Source organism: Moschus berezovskii, chromosome 13 (assembly GCF_049115385.1).
Source record: "Moschus berezovskii isolate FMDL1 chromosome 13, NW_MosBer_1.0, whole genome shotgun sequence".
NCBI classification, from domain to species: domain Eukaryota; kingdom Metazoa; phylum Chordata; class Mammalia; order Artiodactyla; family Moschidae; genus Moschus; species Moschus berezovskii.
The window spans coordinates 70,694,195-70,716,538 of NC_142472.1; the positions used below are offsets into that span (position 1 = coordinate 70,694,195).

A 22,344-nucleotide genomic window follows, 5' to 3' on the forward strand; every position below is an offset into this window, starting at 1 on the left:
GGAAAATTTCATCTTGAGGAGAGCTCTTATAGTTAAAAAACGTGACAGAATGCAAATGAAAACATCTCTGTTCTCTAAGAAGTAACAAAATTCTAAAAGACAAAGAAATAAGATGGTGCAAAAAGGACATATATATATATAAATATATACAATAATTTGAAGTAGTGCTGTGCTGAGTTGCTCAGTCATGTCTGACTCTTTGCAACCCCATGGGCTGTAGCCTGCCAGGCTCCTCTGTCAATGGAATTTTCCAGACAAGAATGCTGGAGTGGGTTGCCATTTCCTTCTTCAGGGAATTTTCCTGACCCAGGGATGGAACCCGCATCTCCTGCATTGGCAAGTTAGTTCTTTACCACTGAGTCACCTGGAAATCCCATAATTTAAAGTAGTAGTTTAATTTATGTATTCTGAGAGATATGACATTGTAGACAAAAGGATGTTTTAACCAATGATTAAAGGATATTAACCTTTTTTTTTTTTTCATTCCTCTTGGTTGGTATTTAATACAGTTATGAAGGGGCTGGCGATGGTCATTGCCTGTGCCCCACAGAGATGCCTTATAGACTATCTTTTTTTCCTCTTGGGAGAATGTGAGGAAGTTCTCTGGGGCTGCTTAGGGAGAAGAGTTACCTCTCCAAGCCTTGGGCGGGGTCGCTTCCCTTGGCGTGGGTTGTCTTTCCTCTGGGATTTTCCTGGGTTCTCTCTAAAGCACACATTTTTTTACCACGCACACATATTTTTACCTTGGCCATTTTTGCTGACCTTAAACTGTTTTAAAGTGTTACAACTTTCTCCATAATGCCAAATCCCGTATGGAATTGCAGCACTAACAGCTGAATAGCAAACACTTCAATATTTTATCTTTCACCAAAAATCCTTGACAGCATTGTCTTACAATACCTCATATTCATCTAAATGTCCCTGGATCCGTTTGTAAACTTCCCAAGCAAGTTTGGGGATGGTGTCTTGTCCCCATGAACCTCCTCCTATGTATTATATGCTTTTAGTTCTCTCAGGAGAGAGAACTCTGTGATGCCCCATGAGAAGTCTCGAAAGACTCTTTGGTAGAATGGTTATTTGTGATACTGACTTCTGCTTTGGTGGTAGCAAGAGCTTTTAAAAGACCCAGAGATTTCAACTGGAAAGCTCTGTTCTTGGAAAAGAAAAATTCTATTTCTTTCCCAAATGAAAAAATGATAAAATTAAGCCCTCAAGCTAAGAACATCCCAATGTCAATTTCTCATTCCAATCAGTGAAAAATGCTCTGTTGGCCTTTTCTGAAATATAACTCTTATCATTTTCTGTCCTCAGGAGGGATCTCGTGGTAATAGCCCAAAATTTTTTCTGTGCTGGCTGTGGAACTCCAATAGAACCTAGTAAGTATGGATATTGGGTTACTTACTTATTAGGCAATGACATTTTTACCTTAAAGCATAAATAGTGGTATATTCATTTCTCTCAAGTGCATGCAAGACAATATACACAGCAACAAATCTTTCGTTCAACAGTGATTTGATTAATAAGCATATGAATGAAATTTACATAATTTCATACCCATATCTTACATTTTTAAATATCATAAATAAAAAAGGCCCCCAAGTAACCAATTTTAGATTTCCTATTTATCTCTCTATACATCCAAAGAAAGTTGAGCAGTTTGCATCATTATTTTTTTAATGTTTTTTAATTGTCATGAAAGTCACATAATATAAAACATACTCTTGTTGATATTCAGTTGCTAAGTCCTGTCCAGCTCTTAGTGACTCCATGGAGTGCATTATGCCAATCTTCCCTGTCCTTCACTGTCTCCCTGAGTTTGCTCAGATTCGTCCATTGAGTTGGTGATGCTTTCTAACCATCTCATCCTCTGCCACCCTCTTCTCCTTTTACCTTCAATCTTTCCCAGGGTCTTCTCCAATGAGTCAGCTCTTCACATCAGGTGGCCAAGGTATTGAGCTTCAGCATCAGTCCTTCCAATGAATATTCAGGGTTGATTTCCTTTAGGATTGACTGGATCTCCTTGCTGTCCAAGGGATTCTCAAGAGTCTTCTACAACACCACAATTCAAAGGCATCAATTCTTCGGCTCTCAGCCTTCTTTATGGTCTAACTCTCACATCCATACATCACTAGTCCATCCACATTAGTTATGTATCGATAAAACATACTATTTTAACCATATTTAACTGTACAGTTCAGAGGCACTAAGTATATTCACACTGTTGTGCAACTCTTACCATCATTCATCTCCCAAATTTTTCACCTTCCTAAACTGAAACTCTGTCTCCATTACACACTGTCCCCATTTCTCTTTCCCACCTCCTATCCCCCAGCCCCTGGCATCTACCAATGTACTTTCTGGCTCTATGAATTTGACTTTTCTTGGTACCTCGCGTAAGTGCAATCAAATAGTATTTGTCTACACCTAATATGACTGAGCGACTGAACTGAACTGAATGTATATTGTAAGCTGAAACTCCAATACTTCGGCCACCTGATGCAAAGAACTGACTCAATGGAAAAGACCCTGATGCTGGGAAAGATTGAAGGCACGAGGAGAAGGGGACGACAGAGGATGAGATGGTTGGATGGCATCACCAACTCAATGGACATGAGTTTGAGCCAGCTCTAGGAGTTGGGAGTTGGTGAAGCACAGGGAAACCTGGCGTGCTGCAGTCCATGGGGTCACAAAGAGTTGGACACAACTGAGCGACTGAACTGAACTGAACTGAATGTATATTGGAATACATATTTAAGGTTAACTTAATATATGTCCTACAAATAGACTGTACCTTCTTTTTTGGGGGGTTGGAGATTGGGATTGACGTATGTATACAACTATGAACGAAGTACATGACTAGTGAGAACCTAGTGTAAAGCACAGAAAGGGGGGACGTGCATTGTTTTTATGAGAGATGCCCACGACGAGAAGTTGTTATAGTCATTTCATAACACTGCCCTCTCTTTGGTGAAGAGGCCACTGTGACCTGCACTGTGACTGCCCATTACTTTTCGACTCTCATCTCCCAGCTCTTGCCCCATCGGGCGTTGAGCTCAAGCCACATGGCCTCCCTGCTGGTCCTTGAAGGTGACAGGCTCACTCCTGACTCAGGGATTTGCATCTGTGGTTTTCTCTCCCTGGAATGCCCTCCCCTGGACATGCCCCCACTCCACACTGGGGCCAGTTCCCTTCCTTCCCATCTGCACTCTCAGGTCTTCTTGGCTGCCCTATTGAAACTCCACCTCATCACCCTCTTGGCCACAAACACACACATACACTTGCTATTCCCCTTCCTTTTTGTTTTTGTTCAAGTCCTTATCTCCCTAAAACACTCTTACTGATTTTTCTTAGTATTATCTGTCTCTCACTAGATTCTAAGTTCCATGAGGACAGATACATGGTTTGTTTTATTTTTAATTGACTTATTAAAGTATACTTGCTTTACAATCTTGTGTTAGTTTCTGCTGTACAGCACAGTGAATCCGTTATATGTTTACATACACCCCCTCTTTTTTGAATTTCCTTCCCATTTAGGTCACCACAAAGCACTGAATAGAGTTCTCTGGGCTATTCAGTAGGTTCTCATTAGTTACCTATTATATACATATTATCAGTATGTGGTCTGTGTTATCCATGGGTTTATCTCCTGCTCCTACAAGTATGCCTGGCACAAAGTTGGGACTTGAAAGATATTTGTTAAATGATTGGATGGCTTACCTAGGACCTAACCAGACTCCTCTAAGAAAGTTTGAGGGAGTGGCCTGAGGGCCTAGAAAATCAGGTTTCACCCAATCAGAAAGGCGAGTTGCCCAGTTGAGACTGGGAATCAATTATTTCGCTGTGAGAGCATCCATAATTCTGATCTGTGGAAGCCTAGGAGGAGGAGATATCCTGGAAAGGGTTCCCTTGGCCTATGATAGGCGTTCTGGGATGGAGTAAGACTTTGAGTATCTCCACCTCAAGAAATAAAAACAAAAAGCATAAATCCATCTGAACTTCCTTCTACCATGCCTGCCATTGTAGAATGATAGTGCCTGCCATGCATCACAGTTGGAAGTGATTTTCTTTCAATGACTCATCTTGCCAGCTAAAGTCTAGTGGGGACCATATCTCTCTGGTTAACCACTGTATCCTGGTGCCTCAGTAAATATTGAATGTATGAGTCTGAAACTGTGAAGATGGGTGGCTACGATTCCACCAACTTTTAACGTACCTCCCAGAGTTTGTTCAGATGTGAAGATGTAGATGTCCTGTGTTGATTGGAACGTGGTCCTTCCCTCATGGAGCTTGCTGACAGGATGTCATCAGCCAAGAAAATAACTGGGTCACACTTTCAAAGGAAGAGAAAGTCAAGAATGCTATGGTTTTTATGGCCAGGGAGCTTAATCCAGGCTTATTGGCTTGGGAGCGAAAGGTTGCCTAAGGACGTGATTGTCCCCAAAGGAGAGAGAGAGAGAGAGAGAGAGAGTGTGTGTGTGTGTGTGTGTCTGTGTGTCTGTGTGTGTGTCTGTCTGTGTGTGTGTGTCTGTGTGTGTGTTGTCCCCAAAGGAGTGTGTGTGTGTGTCTGTGTGTATGTGTGTGTGTAGGGGCTGGGGGTCACCATATATGATTTTCAGATCTTTACTGGTTATGTTTTCTCTTCCCATGTATTTCCAGCCTTTGAGCATTTTTTCTGTTTTTTTTTTTTCCTCATGGATTTATCCAGGAACTCTTTCAGGGTACTTCCTTCGGACATACATAGATAGCGTTATCATTTACAAAGCATTTTTCATACCTGTGGTTGCACAGAATACAATTCTGGGCTGTTTTTGTGGCTTCAGGACAATTAGCCTGAAGAGATTCGGGCTTGTCAGAGTCTTCCTGCCAGGTAGGAGGGTGGGTCTGAACTCCCACCAAATCCTCAGACCTCCAATCTCATGTTCTGTTGGCCACGTGTCAACTTAAAGGCCCATCTTCCAAATCTAGGAGTGTTTGGGTAGGTTCTGTTTTCCAACATCCGTTCCACGAAAGTGAAGCTCATGACCCTCATGACTCAGGGCCTCCAGTGTCTGCTGTTCTCCCCAGCATGGTTTCAGCAGCATGAGAACAGCCATCTTGAGGCTTGACCTTGGGCCGGCATTGGAGGCGAGGGCGGGGCGAGGGTGGGTTTCCGGCCTCAGGTGACCGGGTGCTCACCGTCCTGTGCAGAGTTCATGAAGCGGCTCCGCTACTGCGAATACCTGGGGAAGTACTTCTGCAACTGCTGCCACTCGTACTCGGAGTCCTGCATTCCCGCTCGGATCCTCAGGATGTGGGACTTCCGGAGGTACTACGTCAGCAACTTCTCCAAACGCCTGCTGGACCACATCTGGCACGAGCCCATCTTCAACCTGCTGCACGTCAGCCACGGCCTGTACACGAAGGCCAAGGAACTGGACAGAGTGAGGGTGAGCAGCCACCTTTCCTAGGGGAGGGAGTCCAGCAGCCGAAAGGGCCCTGCGGCAGTCAGTGGGCGTCTCCCCCGGCTCCGGGGATCCAGACAGACCCTTTAAGGGGCGGGCTTACCGTCCAGCAGCTGGAGCTTATGCTTTAGAGACCATCTCCTGCTTAGGCTCTTTTCAAAGACCCGTACCCAAATCTTACCTTTATGCCTAGTTTTGTTTGTACCTAGCTTTTGAATTTTATTATCTTTTAAATGGGGCTTCCCTGCTAGCTCAGTCAGTAATGAATTTGCCTGCAGTGCTGGAGACCAGGTTAGATCCCTGGGTCGGGAAGATTCCCCTGGGGAAGGAAATGGCAACCCCACTCCAGTATTCTTGCCTGGAAAATCCCAGGGACAGAGGAGCCTAGTGGGCTACAGTCCATGGGGATGCAAGAGTCGGACACAATTTAGCGACTCAACCACCACCATCTTTTAAAGAAAAATTGTATCTAAGGGGTACTACCTGATGACTTGATGTATATATACACAGTGAAATGATTGATAGTCAGGCTAATTAACACATCCATCCCCTCGCAGGTTACCTGTCTGTGTATGTGATGAGAACACCTGAAACTTACTCTCCTAGCAAATTTCCAGTTTTTAATACAGTCTCGTGAATTATAGCCATCATGCTGTACATGAGTTCTCTAGACTTATCCTTGTTGTTTAGTCGCTAAGTCGTGTCCAACTCCTTCGCGACACCATGGTCTTACCCTAGGTAACTGTAACTCTGTGTCCTGGACCAATTATCTCCCCATTTCCCCACTTCCTCACTCCAGGATCCGCCCTTATAGTCTGTGCTTTTATGTACTTGACTTTTTTAGATTCCCTGTATAAATGAGATCAGGCAGTTTTTGTCTTTCTGTGTCTGACTTCACTCACTTGGCATAATGTCCTCCAGGTACAGCCATGGTGTCTCCAATCACAGAATCTCCTTCTTTTGTACATAGTTTGGTGTTTTATAAAAAGAAGGCCCCCAACATCGTGTAAGCTTTAGACTCCCCAAGACCTGGGTCCTTCCTGGGCCCTCTGTAGATCTCTGGACTCAGTCATGGGCCCCTTTATAGACTTTATAGACTGTGCATTATATGCTTAATATATATGAACACTCAATATGCTGTATAGACTGTGCATTTCAAAGACTTATTTTCTAGAGTTGTAGCATTTCAAGGTTAGAAATGACATTTAATTTTGACTTATATATTTCCGGTGTTACTTATTACATTACACTCCACCCCCCCCCCCATTTGGTTTCTCACATTAGGAAATCCAGGAGCAGCTATTTCATATCAAGAAGCTGTTGAAGACCTGCAGGTTTGCTGAAAGGTACTGCTGCTGGCTGGGCTGGGTTGGGCTATGAATGGGAGGTCTGATAACCTCCACAGTCTTTGTGGTCCATCTCCACCAGTGCACAATGATCATCTCATTCCTCTCCTTGGGGATGTAGGCACTCTTGAATGTTGCTAAACGTTCTTGCTCACTACCAGGGAATTTAACATGTTAAGAAGAATGGACCGGTATAAGTATAAAACAACCCTAGCCAGTGGACTTTTCTTATTATTTTGAAAGAAAAAAAAAAGAAAGTGAAAGTCGTTCAGTTGTGTCCAACTTTTGCGACCCCATGGACTGTAGCCCACTAGGCTCCTTTGTCCATGGAATTCTCCAGGTCAGCATACTGGAGTGGGTTCACTTCAGTTCAGTTGCTCAGTCGTGTCTGACTCTTTGCAACCCTATGAATCACAGCACGCCAGGCCTCCCTGTCCATCACCAACTCCCAGAGTTCACTCAAACTCATGTCCATTGAGTCGGTGATGCCATCCAGCCATCTCATTCTCTGTCATCCCCTTCTCCTCCCGCCCCCAATCCCTCCCAGCATCAGAGTCTTTTCCAGTGAGTCAACTCTTCGCATGAGGTGGCCAAAGTATTGGAGTGTCAGCTTTAGCATCAGTCCTTCCAATGAACACCCAGGATTGATCTCCTTTAGAATGGACTGGTTGGATCTCCTTGCAGTCCAAGGGACTCTCAAGAGTCTTCTCCAGCACCACAGTTCAAAAGCATCAATTCTTTGGCGATCAGCTTTCTTTATAACTCTCATATCCATACATGACCACTGGAAAAACCATAGCCTTGACTAGATGGACCTTTGTTGGCAAAGTAATGTCTTTGCTTTTTAATATGCTGTCTTGGTTGGTCATAACTTTCCTTCCAAGGAGTAAGCGTCTTTTAATTTCATGGCTGCAATCACCATCTGCAGTGATTTTGGAGCCCAAAAAAACAAAGTCTGACACTGTTTCCACTGTTTCCCCATCTATTTCCCATGAAGTGATGGGACCAGATGCCATGATCTTCGTTTTCTGAATGTTGAGCTTTAAGCCAACTTTTTCACTCTCCTCTTTCACTTTCATCAAGAGGCTTTTTAGTTCCTCTTCCCTTTCTGCCATAAGGGTGGTGTCATCTGCATATCTGAGGTTATTGATATTTCTCTTGGCAATCTTGATTCCAGCTTGTGCTTCATCCAGCCCAGCGTTCCTCATGATGTACTCTGCATATAAGTTAAATAAGCAGGGTGACAATATACAGCCTTGACATACTCCTTTTCCTATTTGGAACCAGTCTGTTGTTCCATGTCCATGTATTGGAGTGGGTAGCCTTTCCTTTCTCCAGGGGATTTAAATTGTGATAAAATAAACATAACATAAATTTACCATCCTAACCCTTTTTAAGTGTACAGTTAAGTGGTTAGGTACATTCATGTTGCTAGGCAACCATCATCACCATCCATCCACTGAGCTTTTTTCATTTTGTAAAACTGAAACTCTTTACCCACAGTAGTTCTCCATCCTCTCTGTTCCAGCCTGTGGGAACCACCATTCTTTTTTCTGTCTCTATGATTTTCACTATTCTAAGTACGTCATATGAGTGGAATCATACAGTGTTTATTGTTTTGTGCCTGGCATTTCATGTAGCATCATATCTTCAAGCTTCACTCACACTGTGGCCTGTGTCAGGATTTCCTTTGAAAGGCGGAGTGATGTTGAACATACATACATTGTCTGTATATTCCATCTTTTGTAATTGATCCATCCATCTTGGGTTGCTTTCTTTTGGTTATTGTGACTAGTACTGCTGTGTTCATGGGTGTACCAGTGCCTTTTAAAGCACTCTGATAAAGAGGCATGTCAACTTTTATTGGCTGTATAGTATTCTATACTATGATGTGGTATTCATTTAATTATTGTCCTATTACTGAACACCTAATACATTTTAAATATCTTTTGTTATATAAAAAAAAATCACACCCAAACACTAAGCTTCAGCTGAATCTCTGACCACGTCCATAGGTATGTCCTGAGGATGAACTTTTGGAGGCCATGGCCATAAAGGCACAGGCATGAGTTCATTTAGCAGAGATGTTTTTAAGAGGAGGAAAAGTAGGTTCCTCAAGGAGTTACGATTATTTGTTATAATAGCTGAGAGCATAGTGTTAGTCTCTCAGTTGTGTCTAACTTTTGCATCCCCATGGTGTGTCCATGGGAGTCTCCAGGCAAGAAGACTGGAATGGTTGCCATTCCCTTCTCCAGGGGATCTTTCCGACTCTGGGATTGAATCAGGGTCTTCTGCATTGCAGGCAGTTTCTTTAGCATCTGAGCTACCAGTTGGGATTATAGGTTTTTAGAAAATTTTGTTCTCTTTTAAAGCCGCTTCCTGTTTCTGATCTTTATTTAATGATGCACTACTTCTGAATTACATTTCTTGGGGAGGAGCTTGTCCTTTATAATCATTTGGCCTTGAGCTCTACCTCCTGGCTTTGGGGTGAAAAATTAGTTTCTTCTCAGGGCCTCAGTTTTCTCTGTAATGTGTAACAGTATCCACAGTTCTTACCATCTGCAAAAATGTCTTGAATATCCACTCTGTGCTTCAGATGAAGAAGCAACAGGACACGTGTCCAGGGAGAGTCTGGGAAGGAAGTCAGCACAGAGAGAGCTTTGCCAAAGTGTGTGCCTGTCATGGGCACACATGCTCCTGAGGGCGTGGGGGAGGGGCAGTTTTTAAGGGACAAGGTGGGGAGGCGGGCAGACAAGGCTTCCTAGGGACAAAGCCAGAGCTTGAAGAGCAAGTCAGAGCCAAAACAAGGGTTCAGGAAGCCTCCGGCTGAGGAAATGGTGTGAGCCAGGACCACCCGTAGCTGGGCAGAGAATTATACTGGGTTTAGCATCCCTAGGGCATCACTTTCAGTGTAGGCTTGGGAATACAGTGCATGGTGATGCTGCTAATTGACATAGGGGGTTCAGAAAGAGACCGGGGGGCTCTGAGAAGATTACATACAGTTCTGAATGCCCTTGGGACATCCAAGTGCCTTTAACCAGCCTGCACTTGGATTGTGGTTGTTGCTTCAGTTCAGTTAAGTTCAGTTCAGTCGCTCAGTCGTGTCCGACTCTCCGTGACCCCATGAATCACAGCACGCCAGGCCTCCCTGTCCATCACCAACTCCCGGAGTTCACTCAAACTCATGTCCACAGAGTTGGTGATGCCATCCAGCCATCTCATTCTCTGTCGTCCCCTTCTCCTCCCGCCCCCAACCTTTCCTAGCATCAGACTTTTTCCAGTGAGTCAGTTGTTGCTTAGTTGTGTCCAAATTCCTTGTGGGACTGCAGCCCGCCGGGCTCCTCTGTCCGTGAGATTTCCCAGGCAGGAATACTCGAGTGGGTTGCCATTTCCTTCTCAAGGGGATCTTCCCGACTCAGTTGGATGCTTGTGTCTTACTATCAGTGCTGGACCCGAGGTTTGGGAGTCATAGCATCAATAACTCTCCTGAGATATCCATCAGTCACACTGATAGACTTGAAATTGAACTGGAGTTGAATAAAGTGGTTATTATTATCTCAGTACGTGTTGTCAGGACTCAAAAACCAAATTTTAAGTTTTCTTTCACTCAAAGTGTACATGGGGAGCTGTCAGAGACACTTTTCTCACTCAGCTTTTTGAAATCATTATTTACGGAATTTTAACTTCCTGGCTTCCAAGCAAAACTTACAAAATGTAAAGTATGGAGTAAGGTTAACTTGTTCCTGGGGCTATTTTTTTTTTCAAGTTGAGTTGAAAATTTTCAGTTTTGAGAGCCAGGAAAAAACAAACCCTTTTCCCAAGTCCCTGGTTCCTGCCCCGACCTGTGTAGGTGGGTTTCTGATTTCCTCTTGGTTTTCTTTCCGGAAGCGCATTAAAGGAGTTTGAGCAGCTGCCAGGACACTTGACGGAGGCACTCCACTTGTTCTCCCTGGAGGACATGGTCAAGGTCAAGAAAGGGCTGCTGGCGCCATCGCTCAAGGACGTTCTGAAAGTTTCCCTTGAGCACGTGGCTAGCTGTGAGGTGAGATCTGCTTGCCCCGGCAGGTGTGTCCTGAGCTGTCCTTTCTGCAGCCGATCCTGGGTGGGCTGTTTTGCACATACCCCCTTTACCCTCACAAACTGAGGAAAGTGCCAGCAACACTTTTCATTGCCATAGTTTAGTCACTAAGTCATGTCCGACTCTTTGCAACCTCATGGACTGTAGCCCACCAGGCTCCTCTGTCCGTAAGATTTTCCAGGCAAGAATACTAGAATGGGTTGCCATATCCTTCTCCAGGGGATCTTCCCAGTCCATGGATTGAACCCACGTCTCCTGCATTAGCAGGCGGGTTCTTTACCACTGAGCCCCCAGGGAAGCCCCTGCGCTATTTACACATGAGTGAAATGAGGTTCAGAGCTGTTCAGCACCAGACCGAGAGTGTCCTGCTGGAATGCAAGGCTGGACCAAGCAACTGGTAGTCTGAGCACCCAGCCCGGCGTGTGGCCTCCCTCCATTCTTGTCTGCTCTGATGTGCCAAGTGCAGCCGCATAGACTCAGGATCCAGTGGAACAGGAGCTCTGTGTCTTCACGGACTGATGAATTGCAGGGGAGCTCCCAGAAATAAAATGAGATCATTCAAGAACACATGTTTAAAATCATGATCTTTCTCTGGTACCTCAAACTACCCTGATGCAGTTGTCCAGACAAAACGGACACAACATTTATTGCTCTGATCCATCCATTGTGGCAGGAGATAGTATTCTGTTCCTTCTAGAGGCTGGAATCACAGACACTTAAAAAATGTTTTTGAAACTGTATATCATTAGAACTCTTGTATAGTGAGAGGATTTTACCGTCTTGGCTTATAGAATACAAAGCTGAAATTTTTCTTTCATCTGACATAGACAGGCTTTTTAATCGTTACTTGTATCCATGACATTCAGCGGCCTTCTGCAAATACGATATATTGCTTAGGCCTGTCTTTTGTCCTGTGCAGAATGTTCCCTTTTGACCTCTATGAAAGTTGCAATTCACAGATTTATATAAACCTTTTAAATGCAGAAACTTGTTACTTCCACAGCCAATTTAGGGGATTTTAGAATAATAAATTTCAGTACCTGGGGTGGGGGAGTGTGGAAATCTGGTGTTTATAGAGTTCTATGAAAGTGGGACTCAGTTTCTCCATCAGGAGAAATATTACCCATGAAGACTCTCACTTTTGACTCCTGTTCTTACAGCTGTGTCAAGGAAAGGGCTTCATTTGTGAATTTTGCCGGAGTACAGCTGTCATTTTCCCGTTTCAGACTGCGACGTGTAGAAGATGTTCAGGTATCTTAATACCATAATACCGTAAGCTTAATAGCAGTATAATAACATAAGGGCAAAGTTTGTTAATTTAAGCACAAAATTAACTTAAACTTGAAAGGGAAAGTCGCTCAGTTGTGTCCAACTCTTTGCGACCCCATGGACCCATGGAATTCTCCAGGCCAGAATACTGGAGTGGGTAGCCTTTCCCTTCTCCATGGGATCTTCCCAACCCAGGGATCGAACCCTGGTCTCCTGCATTGCAGGAGGAGTCTTTACCAACTGAGCCATCAACTTAAGCTTAATACCAGCTTAGTAACTAAAGCATAGTGTTATTTCGTAATGATGCGAGTGTGTGCTTCTCTGTGGGGTTGGAGCTGGTAAGGTTTTGGGTGCATGGGGAGGAGGTGTGAGTGGGCTCGGGATAAAGGATCATGTCTCAGGGAACAGAGTTCAGAGATAGGAGGTGGCCTCTTTGACCTGTCCCCCAATTCTTCTACATCAGGGCAAGTTACAGCTGCTTCTGTTTTGTAATTGAATCACAGTCAACCCCAAGTTCAGGGATCCCCAACCTCTGGAATCTAATGCCTGATGATCTGAAGTGGAGCTGATGTAATAGTAATAGAAATAAAGTGCACAGTAAATGTAATGCACTTGAATCATCCCAAAACCATCCCCCACCCTGACCTGTGGAAAAATTGAATCTTCCACGAAACTGGTCCCTGGTGCCAAAAGTTTGTGAACCGCTGCCCTAGGGTCTGTTCTCAGGCTCCACACCCACAAGGGTATGAAGGCAGCAGCCTGGGCCAAGGAAGAAGTTGAAAATGGTGTGGTTGCCGTGAAGGCTCAGTGCATCTCTCAGGGAACTCTAGAGCTGGGGTGGATTTTCAGCATTTTCCCAAATCAGGGACAGAGAGCCAGTCAGGCCTTTAAACCTCATATTGATCAGTTACTGGATGTGGCCTGGGACCAGCAAGGGGGCATAACCTTAATTGAGGCAGCTCTTCTTAGTTAGGGCCATTTCCAGAGAAGGGCTATCACCTCCTGAGCCATCAGCCACCCACCGGCTCTCCCGGCACCCGTGATGGATGGTCTTTGAGTGAATCTGGGAGGCACTGCAGTCCATTACCCAAGCTCTCTCGGCCTGTTTCACTGGTCCTCATGGCCTTGTTGTTGTTTTTGTTTAGTTGTTAAGTCGTGTCTGAGTCTTTGTGACGTCATGGACTGTAGCCTACCCAGCTCCTCTATCTATGGGATTCCCCAGGCAAGAATGTGGAGCAGGTTGCCATTTCCTTCTCCAGGGTATCTTCCCAACCCAGGGATGGAACCCATGTCTCTTGCACTGGCAAATGGATTGTTACCACTGACCCACCAGGGAGGCCCATCCTCATGACCTACTGGGGACAAATCCTCTTGTCTTCAAGGGACCTCTTGGCTTTAGGTCCTCTCTCCCCAGGTTGGGGATGAGTGTCTGTTACATATTTGAGAAACCAGCTACCCATTTGCTGACGGCTCTCCTCTTTGCTTGCAGCGTGCAGAGCTTGCTTTCACAAGCAGTGCTTCCAGTCCTCCAAGTGCCCCCGGTGTGCGAGGATCACAGCGAGGAGAAGACTTCTGGAAAGTCTGCCCTCTGCAGCGACATGATGTACTTGACTATAGTGAGAGAGACCATGCAACATGCCATACGATCACATCGCTTGTGTCTCCTGTTGATAACATTGTTTTGACTATTGTCTATTAAGAAAAAAGATGACCAATATTCTCTTTATTATATCTATTTAATATTTTTGGAGACTGCGGATTCTTTAAGAGTAGAGTTGTTACTGGTGCCAAAGAATGCTCAAACTACCACACAATTGCACTCGTCTCACACGCTAGTAAAGTAATGCTCAAAATTCTCCAAGCGAGTCTTCAGCAATACGTGAACCATGAACTTGCAGATGTTCAAGCTGGTTTTAGAAAAGGTAGAGGAACCAGAGATCAAATAGCCAACATCTGCTAGATCATCAAAAAAGCAAGAGAGTTCCAGAAAAACATGTATTTCTGCTTTATTGACTATGCCAAAGCCTTTAACTGTGTGGATCACAATAAACTGTGGAAAATTCTGAAAGAGATGGGAATACCAGACCACCTGACCTGCCTCTTGAGAAACCTGTATGCAGGTCAGGAAGCAACAGTTAGACCTGGACATGGAACAACAGACTGGTTCCAAATAGGAAAAGGAGTACGTCAAGGCTGTATATTGTCACCCTGCTTATTTAACTTATATGCAGAGTACATCATGAGAAATGCTGGGCTGGATGAAGTGCAAGCTGGAATCAAGATTGCCGGGAGAAATATCAATAACCTCAGATATGCAGATGACACCACCCTTATGGCAGAAAGTGAAGAAGAACTGAAGAGCTTCTTGATGAAAGTGAAAGAGGAGAGGGAAAAAGTCAGCTTAAAGCTCAGCATTCAGAAAACTAAGATCTTGGCATCCGGTCCTATCACTTCATGACAAATAGATGGGGGAACAGTGGAAGCAGTGTCAGACTTTATTTTTCTCGGCTCCAAAATCACTGCAGATGGTGATTGCAGCCATGAAATTAAAAGACGTTTACTTCTTAGAAGGAAAGTTATGACCAACCTAGACAGCATATTGAAAAGCAGAGACATTACTTTGTCAACAAAGGTCTGTCTAGTCAAGGCTATGGTTTTTCCCGTGGTCATGTATGGATGTGATAGTTGAACTGTGAAGAAAGCTGAGTGCCGAAGAATTGGTGCTTTTGAACTGTGGTGTTGGAGAAGACTCTTAAGAGTCCCTTGGACTGCAAGGAGATCCAACCAGTCCATCCTAAAGGAAATCAGTCCTGAGTATTCATTGGAAGGACTGATGCTGAAGCTGAAATTCCAATACTTTGGCCACCTGATGCAAAGAGCTGACTCATTTGAAAAGACCCTGATGCTGGGAACGATTGAGGGCAGGATGAGAACGGGACGACAGAGGATGAGATGGTTGGATGGCATCACCAACTCAATGGACATGTGTTTGGGTGGACTTTGGCAGTTGGCGATGGACAGGGAGGCCTGGTGTGCTGCGGTTCATGGGGTCGCAAAGAGTCGGACACGACTGAGCGACTGAACTGACCTGAACTGTTACTGGTGATTTTGTTTACAAATGTTCAATGTTTTTGCTGCTACTGGTGTTTTTTTAAGAGTTTTTGATACTTCTTAAATTGTATTTGAATGGTTGTATTTGATTTAGCTAACGGTGGAGCCTATTTTTTATGAATTGTAACTGACAAGATGACTTACTCAGTTCCTATTCCTATAAAGCTTGTTTTGTGAAAGGAATTGGTACTTTCAATGAACAAAAACTGCAAGCAGAAATCTGTCTTCTCAGGCCCTGTTTCTCACCTAGATTCAATTTTGTAACTGCATCACAGAGACTTTACTTCTTCCAGTGTTTGTGTCCAGGGTATGCTTTACTTTTGCTGCTACATGTGTGTATGGATGAGTTTTGAGTTGGGTAACAGTGCATGGAGGTGCTGTTTGAAGTACTTGCCTCTAGACGGTGCCCTTCAAAGGGCACAAATCAAGCCTCTTGTCAACTCTATTCCACAAAATCAGGGGATGTGTGGGTGACTAGAACTTTATCCCTGCCTTTCAGAACTTTGTCTTGTAGATGTAAAATTGAACATAAAGTAGTTGAAAACATAAATAAGCTATTTACGTCTTCAAACACAGGGGAAATGCCGTTCATGAACAGTGTGATGCTAGTAATAACTACAATCACAGACTTTCCATTAACAAGGTTGGGTGAACTGCTGAACCTTTATGAATCCCTTTTTCCTATTATTTCTTATATTTTCATGCTTTCTTGAAACATGTGAGCTTATTTTTTCTTCCACCTCCTATATACTTCCTCCTGCTTGAGAAAGAGCCCTGGGGCTGGGTCCCTTCTCGGCACATCTTTAGTCTGGAATGTGGTGTCGTATCCCCGGGATTCTCATGCCCTAAGGAAACCTGCTCGGAGTGAACTTGTCCAACATCACTGGCCGGCAGTGAAGTGGGACAGGTGGTTCCCTCGCCCCGCCCAATCCTGTGTATGTGTGTGTGTGTGTCATTCAGTGGGTTAATATTGTTGTTTAGTCACTAAGTCATGTCTGACTCTTTGTGACCCCATGGACTGTAGCCCGCCAGGCTCAGCTGTCCATGGGATTCTCCAGGCAAGAATCCTGGAGTGGCTTGCCATTTCCTCCTCTAGAGGATCTTCTTGACCCAGGGATGGAACCCACATCTCCTGCATCGGTGGGTGGATTCCTTACTGCTGAGCCACCGGCTAGTCCTGGGGTGAAATTGAGTCCATGCAAGAAATGAGTGAGAGTGTCTCCTGTGAAACTGGTATTCTCTCATTCTATCCATGCTTTCTTGTCCCAGGTACCTCTGCCAGAGCAGGGCCCCTTTTCATTATTTAAGCTGTGTCTCTTTTAAATAGAAATTTAGGCACATAGATGGACAGGGAAGCCTGGAGTGCTGCAGTCCATGGGGTTGCAGAGTCAGACACGACTGAGCAACTGAACTGAGGATAAGATAAGTGAGATGAAATTTAAGACAATATTTTATTCCTTTAAAATCTTTATTTATTTATTTGGCTGCGCTGGGTCTTAACTGTGGCATGTGGGATCTAGTTCCCTGACCAGGGATGGAACCCAGGCGCCCTGCATTGGGAGCGAGGAGTCTTAGCCACTAGACCACCAGGGAAGTTCTGATAATGTTTTAGTCTTACCCATAGCTTACATTCCCTCTTAGGAACTCAAGAGTCCAAGGGACATGTTGCTATTCCTGAGAGCAGCTCCACGAGGCTCATGTCATTACCTCCTCTTTGCAGGTGAGCACACTGGGACTTAGAGAAATAACTTCCCTAGGTTCCCACAGGTAGTGTATTCTGCCTGCCTGCAAAGACTGTGTCACAGCCTCCACTTCTTGCGTGGTTTCTTTCGGAGATGATAACAACAAAAACAACTTGTAAGAGCTGGTCACACCCAAGTTGGTGGCATTGTGCCGAGTGCGTTCTCACACCCTTCCCTTGTGTTTGTTTATTTGCGGGAGTCACTGTGGCTCACGCATTGCTTGAAGGGCTGTGAGGCACTGGGGAGTGTGTGGGTCTGTGTGAGTGTGTATTTGTGCCTGCGCACGGGTGTGTGATGCATCTTTGATGTTGAGGAAGCGTGCACAGGAGCTACCCGGGAAGTGATACTTGTGAATTTTTGTTTTGAGGAAGAATGAAGCCGTTGGAGTAGCCAGTCTGCAGATCTGACTGGACTGTGGTTCCTCCCAGCCGTGGTAACAAAGCCTCCTTCTCAGTAATGGTACCTGTGGGAACAGAGAAGTGGTCTGGGCTCACGTGCAGCATTTCGGAGGGAGGTAATTTGTTGTGACTTTTGTTGTTGTTTGTTTTCTAAGTCGTGTCTGCCTTTTGCAACCCTATGGACTGTAGCCCACCAGGCTCCTCTGTCCATGGTACTTTCCAGGAAGCATACTGGAGCCGGTTGCCATTTCCTCCTCCAGGGGATCTTTCCAGCCCAGGGATTGAACCCGAGTCTCTTGGGTCTCGCGCATTGGCAGGCGGATTCTTTGCCACTGAGCCCCCTGAGAGGCCCTTGTTGTGACACAGATTGCTCTTCAATAGGATTTACTCCCTGCCTGGTTTTCCCATGTGGTTCTTCCTCGATTGCTGGCAGGAAGATGCAGACCTGGCGTTTGTCATCAGACCATGGTCCACTGTGGGGCACCGAGATGAACCCGGATTCCAGTGACTGACTTTCTGCATTTGTATTCTTCACTTGGAAAATCCCAGTAACAATGCTTTACAGTCCAGTGCTCTGCAGGTAGGGAGTTACACCACGGCCCACAGGGTGAGGAGGGCGAGCCATCCCAAAGATGTTCTGCTGTGTTGACTTGGGTGAGAGTCATTGGCTGAAACTATGGGCCGGATCCCACATCTGCACTTCCTGCCCAAGTGACTCTAACCACACTACCTCCGTGACCTGAGCTGTTTGGAAATAAGGGGATGATAACAGTGTGTAGTTGATATGAGGATCTGACATGAGAACAAATCACCCAGCAGAGGGCTGGCTGACCCCGGGCGGGAGCATGGAGGCAGGAACCCAGCTGGAGGGGGGTCGCGGTGGACCTGGGGTGCAAGGCCCCTGGAAGGCCCGGCAGAGGCCTGCCACGATGCAGAGAAGAGCTCAGGACTGGCTTCAGCTCTGTGGTTAATCTCTGGAATCCCTCTGGACTGGAGAGCTGTCCCTTCATGTGTGAGGAAGTGGGGAAGTGTGTTTCTTAGTTTTAGGCTGAGGTTTTCCAGCTGTGTTTGCAGTCTGCCTCCCATGGCACCAATCATGAACGCACTGTTTGAGTTTCTGGTGAAGTGAAAAAGAGAACTCTGCTTCTCCTTCCCAAACCAGTTGGGGAATTATTTCAAGAGAGAGGTCCTTAAATGTTTGTTCTGAGGAAACATCTCACAAGGAAGTTGACAATGAGGCGTTGCAATTCTCCCCCACATTCCCCTTTGGAGAAGACCTTGAGAAGTCTCGTGATGGAGGCTTCCTGTATGTGGCATCTGGCTGGCCTGAAACCCATGCGCCATGGTGACTGGGACTGAAGTCCCCAACTCTCCCCTGACACACTCACAACGTCCCTGTCAGTCAGAAGAGGAAGCTGGTTGCAAGGAGTCTGCGGGACGCATGAAGTCACCAGGCCCGCTGTCCGGAGCCCTGGGCCTGTAAAACCTTCCTGCCACACCCGGACAGGGACAGAAAAGCTTCTAACTGCTCAGTGGAAAGCATTCTCTTCTCCACCTGCCTGAAGTGAAGTGAAAGGTCCAACTCTTTGTGACCCTGTGGACTGTAGCCCACCAGGCTCCTCTGTCCATGGGATTCTCCAGCAAGAATACTAGAGTGGGTAACCATTCCCTCCTTCAGTGGATCTTCCCAGCCCAGGGATCGAACCCAGGTCTCCCGCACTGCAGGCGGATTCATACCAGCTGAGCCACCAGGGAAGCCCAATAATGCTGGAGTGGGTGCCCTTCTCCAGGGGATCTTCCAGACCCGGGAGTTGAACTGGGGTCTCCCGCACTGCAGGCAGATTCATACCAGCTGAGCCTCCCTTCCCCACTCTGCTGTTCTCACCTTTGGTCCCGTTCACCTCAGACAAGTTTCAACATTAAAGGGAATGGCCGTGTAGCACCAGGAGCTCAGTTCCGTGCTCTGTGGTGACCTGGAGGAGTGGGGGCATGTGGGGGGGAGGGGCTTCTCAGAGGGCGGGGATGCGTGTATACATCCAGCGGATTCACTTCAGTGTACAGCAGAAACTAACACCGCATTGTAAAGTAACTCTTCCCCTCTCCCAAAATGAAGCCATTCCATTGGCCACTTGTTGAGTGGGTACTGTTGCCAGGCAGATAAAGGTGATTTTGGGAAGTGCTGGACTCCAGACTCCAGTTACCCGGATCTGAACTCCTTCCCCCGAACTGTGTTCATTATGGGCCCCACGAGGATCAAATAAGAGTACCTTGTCTTCCCACTGAAAGGGGCGGGGGACTGGGGACAGCTTCTCAATCAAAAGTCAGTAGAAGATGGCTTATTAGTAGCTGGTGGACAATCTTCATTATATCAAGGTAAGGGACAATGGCTCCCATTAACCATGGGCCTACAAAAAACCAAAGGAAAGAGGTGTTTACAGCTTGCAGCATGTCCGCCAATATCTGCTCTTCTCCTATTAGGCACCCCGTCCTAGCCCCATGCATCTGGTTGAGCCAACGTAGCCAAAGAGGGATCAGTGAAATTCAAGTGGAGGTGATGCCACTACTTCCGGTCTGGCCTTGAAACATCCTGCCTTCCCTTCCACTCCTCTGTGCCCTGAGACCCCTCTCTGACATTTAGCCTGAGAGGAAAGAGCTAATCCGGATCTGGAGTGTTTGTTTTTATATATGTGGATTGGTGGTAGCGGTGAGGGACCCAGGGCGTTGGCAATTGGATAAGGATGTAAGGTGAACAGGTGGGTCTGTGGGGAAGGGTGGCTGTGGCCCCCAGCCTTCACTGAGTTTAGTCTAGGTCCTTTAACAAGGTGCTCTGGTGTTCCAGCCAGACCTCCCTGTCCCGAGGACCTCAGCCTCACATGGACACAGCTGAACTCACCCACTTGTGACTATCCCCTTAGTCTTCCCAACTTTACTGACTTATGCTCACAGGTGAATGTGTTCTCCTAGTTCTGTACCAACTTCAGAACGGAGGGCAGGTGAGGACTTCAAATGATAATTCTTTCATGGCTTTGTCTGTGTTAACAGCACTAGAGCCTTGGATGTCTGGAGAAAGGAAGACGAGAAACACTCACTGTGCCTCTGTTGTGTAGTGGTAGTAGGGGCTGCCCAGGTGGCTCAGCGGTAAAGAATCCACCTGCCAGTGCAGGAAACACGGAAGATGTGGGTTCAGTTCCTGGTTTGGAAGATTCCGGAGAAGAAAGTGGCAGCCCACTCCAGTATTCATGCCTGGAGAATCCCACGGACAGAGGAGCCTGGTGAGCTACAGTCCATGGGGTCGCAGAGAGTCAGACACGTTGAGCACCTGAGCACACACTGTAGCAGAGACTGAGATTCTCTGGTTTAAAATGAATGGCCAGAAAGTCTCTTTGGCGAAACCACTTTGATTCTGCAAATATCTGTGGCCTGAGCTTTCCTTGCCAAGAAGAATGGCAAATACCAAGGTCCAAATATGCCTGCTCTGTCCCCAAACCAGATCATGACTAGAGCAGCCTAGGCAGTGATAGAGAGCAGTCAGGAGCAAGATCTCCTGAGGCTGCAGAGGCCGTGGGAACGAGTCCAGGTTATTTAGATCCGTCTGAACCCGGAGCCCACTGGAAGACACACGCCGGGGAGCAGCAGGCTCTTTGTTGTTCAGTCGCTCAATCGTGTCCGACTCTTCGCAACCCCATGGACTGCAGCAGCCAGGCCTCCCTGTCCCTCACCATCTCCCAGTGTTTGCCCAAGTTCATACTCACTGAGTCGGGGATGCCACCAACCATCTCATCCTCTGTCTTTCCCTTCTCCTCCTGCCTTCAGTCTTTCCCAGCATCAGGGTCTTTTCCGATGAGTCAACTCTTCACATCAGGTGGCCAGAGTATTGGAACTTCAGCTTCAGCATGCTCTGGTCTACATTTAAAAGTGATCACCTCGGAGAAGGGTGTGTTTAGGGGAAGACACAGTGGCTGGGTGATCAGTTGGAGACCATCCAGTTTCAGGGAAGGGCTAAACCTGCAGTGGTAGCAGTGGGGTTGAAAGAAGATGATGGTCTGTTGTCCAGGCATCGGTGTTGTGATGAAGACTTCAGAGTATGCCTGGGCTCAGTTGTGAGAAGAAATGCAGTAACACAACTGTGTCTTTGGCCGTGACCACAGCTAGGCATCGACTCAGCACTTAAGGAGAGTGACTGACATTGATCATCTCCTCCCTCCCTTCTTTGTTTTTATGACTGTTAACATGGTTTTAGGAAAGAGAAAAATAGTATCAGCCCATCTCTACAGCAGGTGGCAGTCTTGCTTGGAGTTTGAGCCTCAAACAAGGACGCATGTGTGTATCAAAGCTACCAAAATCCACAGTACTTCAAGCCAGATTTGGTGTCTCCATGGGAAGAGAAGCAGCTAATCAATAATTATCATTATCTAGAAAATCACCCTTTAGGAAGGTGGTCAATCAGAGTACAAACATGTCGTTTTCACTAAGGATAACATGTCGCCTTTTTATAAGGAAGAGTTGGTTTTTCCTGCCTTTCCAGTCATTACAAAGCAACACACTGCACCAGGTGTGTTTCCTGGTAAATGTCCACTGTCTTTATCTCTTTAAAGGTGGGGCACCCAGGGCTGTTTTCAGAGAGGGGTATGGGTGCCAGACAGCACAGAGGTTCAGAGCCTCAGACCTCTTGAGTTTCAAAGCTGGCTCTTACTAGTCTGTGACCTTGTGCAAGTTCTGTAAGGCTTATATCTCAGTTTCCTCATCTGTAAAATGAACATAATAGCAGCATCTGCCATGTGGGCTTGTTGTAAAGATTAAATGAGTAGTAAGTGTGAAGTGTGGGCTTCCCTGGTGGTAAAGAATCTGCCTCCCAATGCAGGAAATGTGGGGTTCAGTGTTCAATCCCTGCTCCAGGAAGATCCCCTGGAAATGGAAATGCAACCCACTCCAGTATTCTTGCCTGGAGAATCCCAGGGA

The 22,344-nt window shown here is 46.0% G+C and overlaps 1 protein-coding gene across 9 annotated transcripts in view; it reads left to right on the plus strand.

Moving 5' to 3' along the window:
• Positions 1 to 15,761, plus strand: part of RUBCNL (rubicon like autophagy enhancer) — a 42,147-nt gene extending 26,386 nt beyond the window's left edge. For 8 of the 9 annotated variants that reach the window (XM_088842759.1, XM_055426081.2, XM_055426082.2 and 5 more), the window contains 6 exons: positions 1,312 to 1,376; positions 5,188 to 5,426; positions 6,726 to 6,787; positions 10,676 to 10,829; positions 12,026 to 12,116; positions 13,624 to 15,761. In XM_088842759.1, the coding sequence (XP_088698885.1) occupies positions 1,312 to 1,376; positions 5,188 to 5,426; positions 6,726 to 6,787; positions 10,676 to 10,829; positions 12,026 to 12,116; positions 13,624 to 13,736 (724 nt within the window). In that variant the 3' untranslated portion in view covers positions 13,737 to 15,761. The remainder of the gene's footprint in view (positions 1 to 1,311; positions 1,377 to 5,187; positions 5,427 to 6,725; positions 6,788 to 10,675; positions 10,830 to 12,025; positions 12,117 to 13,623) is intronic. The other variant, XM_055426085.2, reaches the window with a different exon arrangement.
• Positions 15,762 to 22,344: the final 6,583 nt, after the last annotated feature.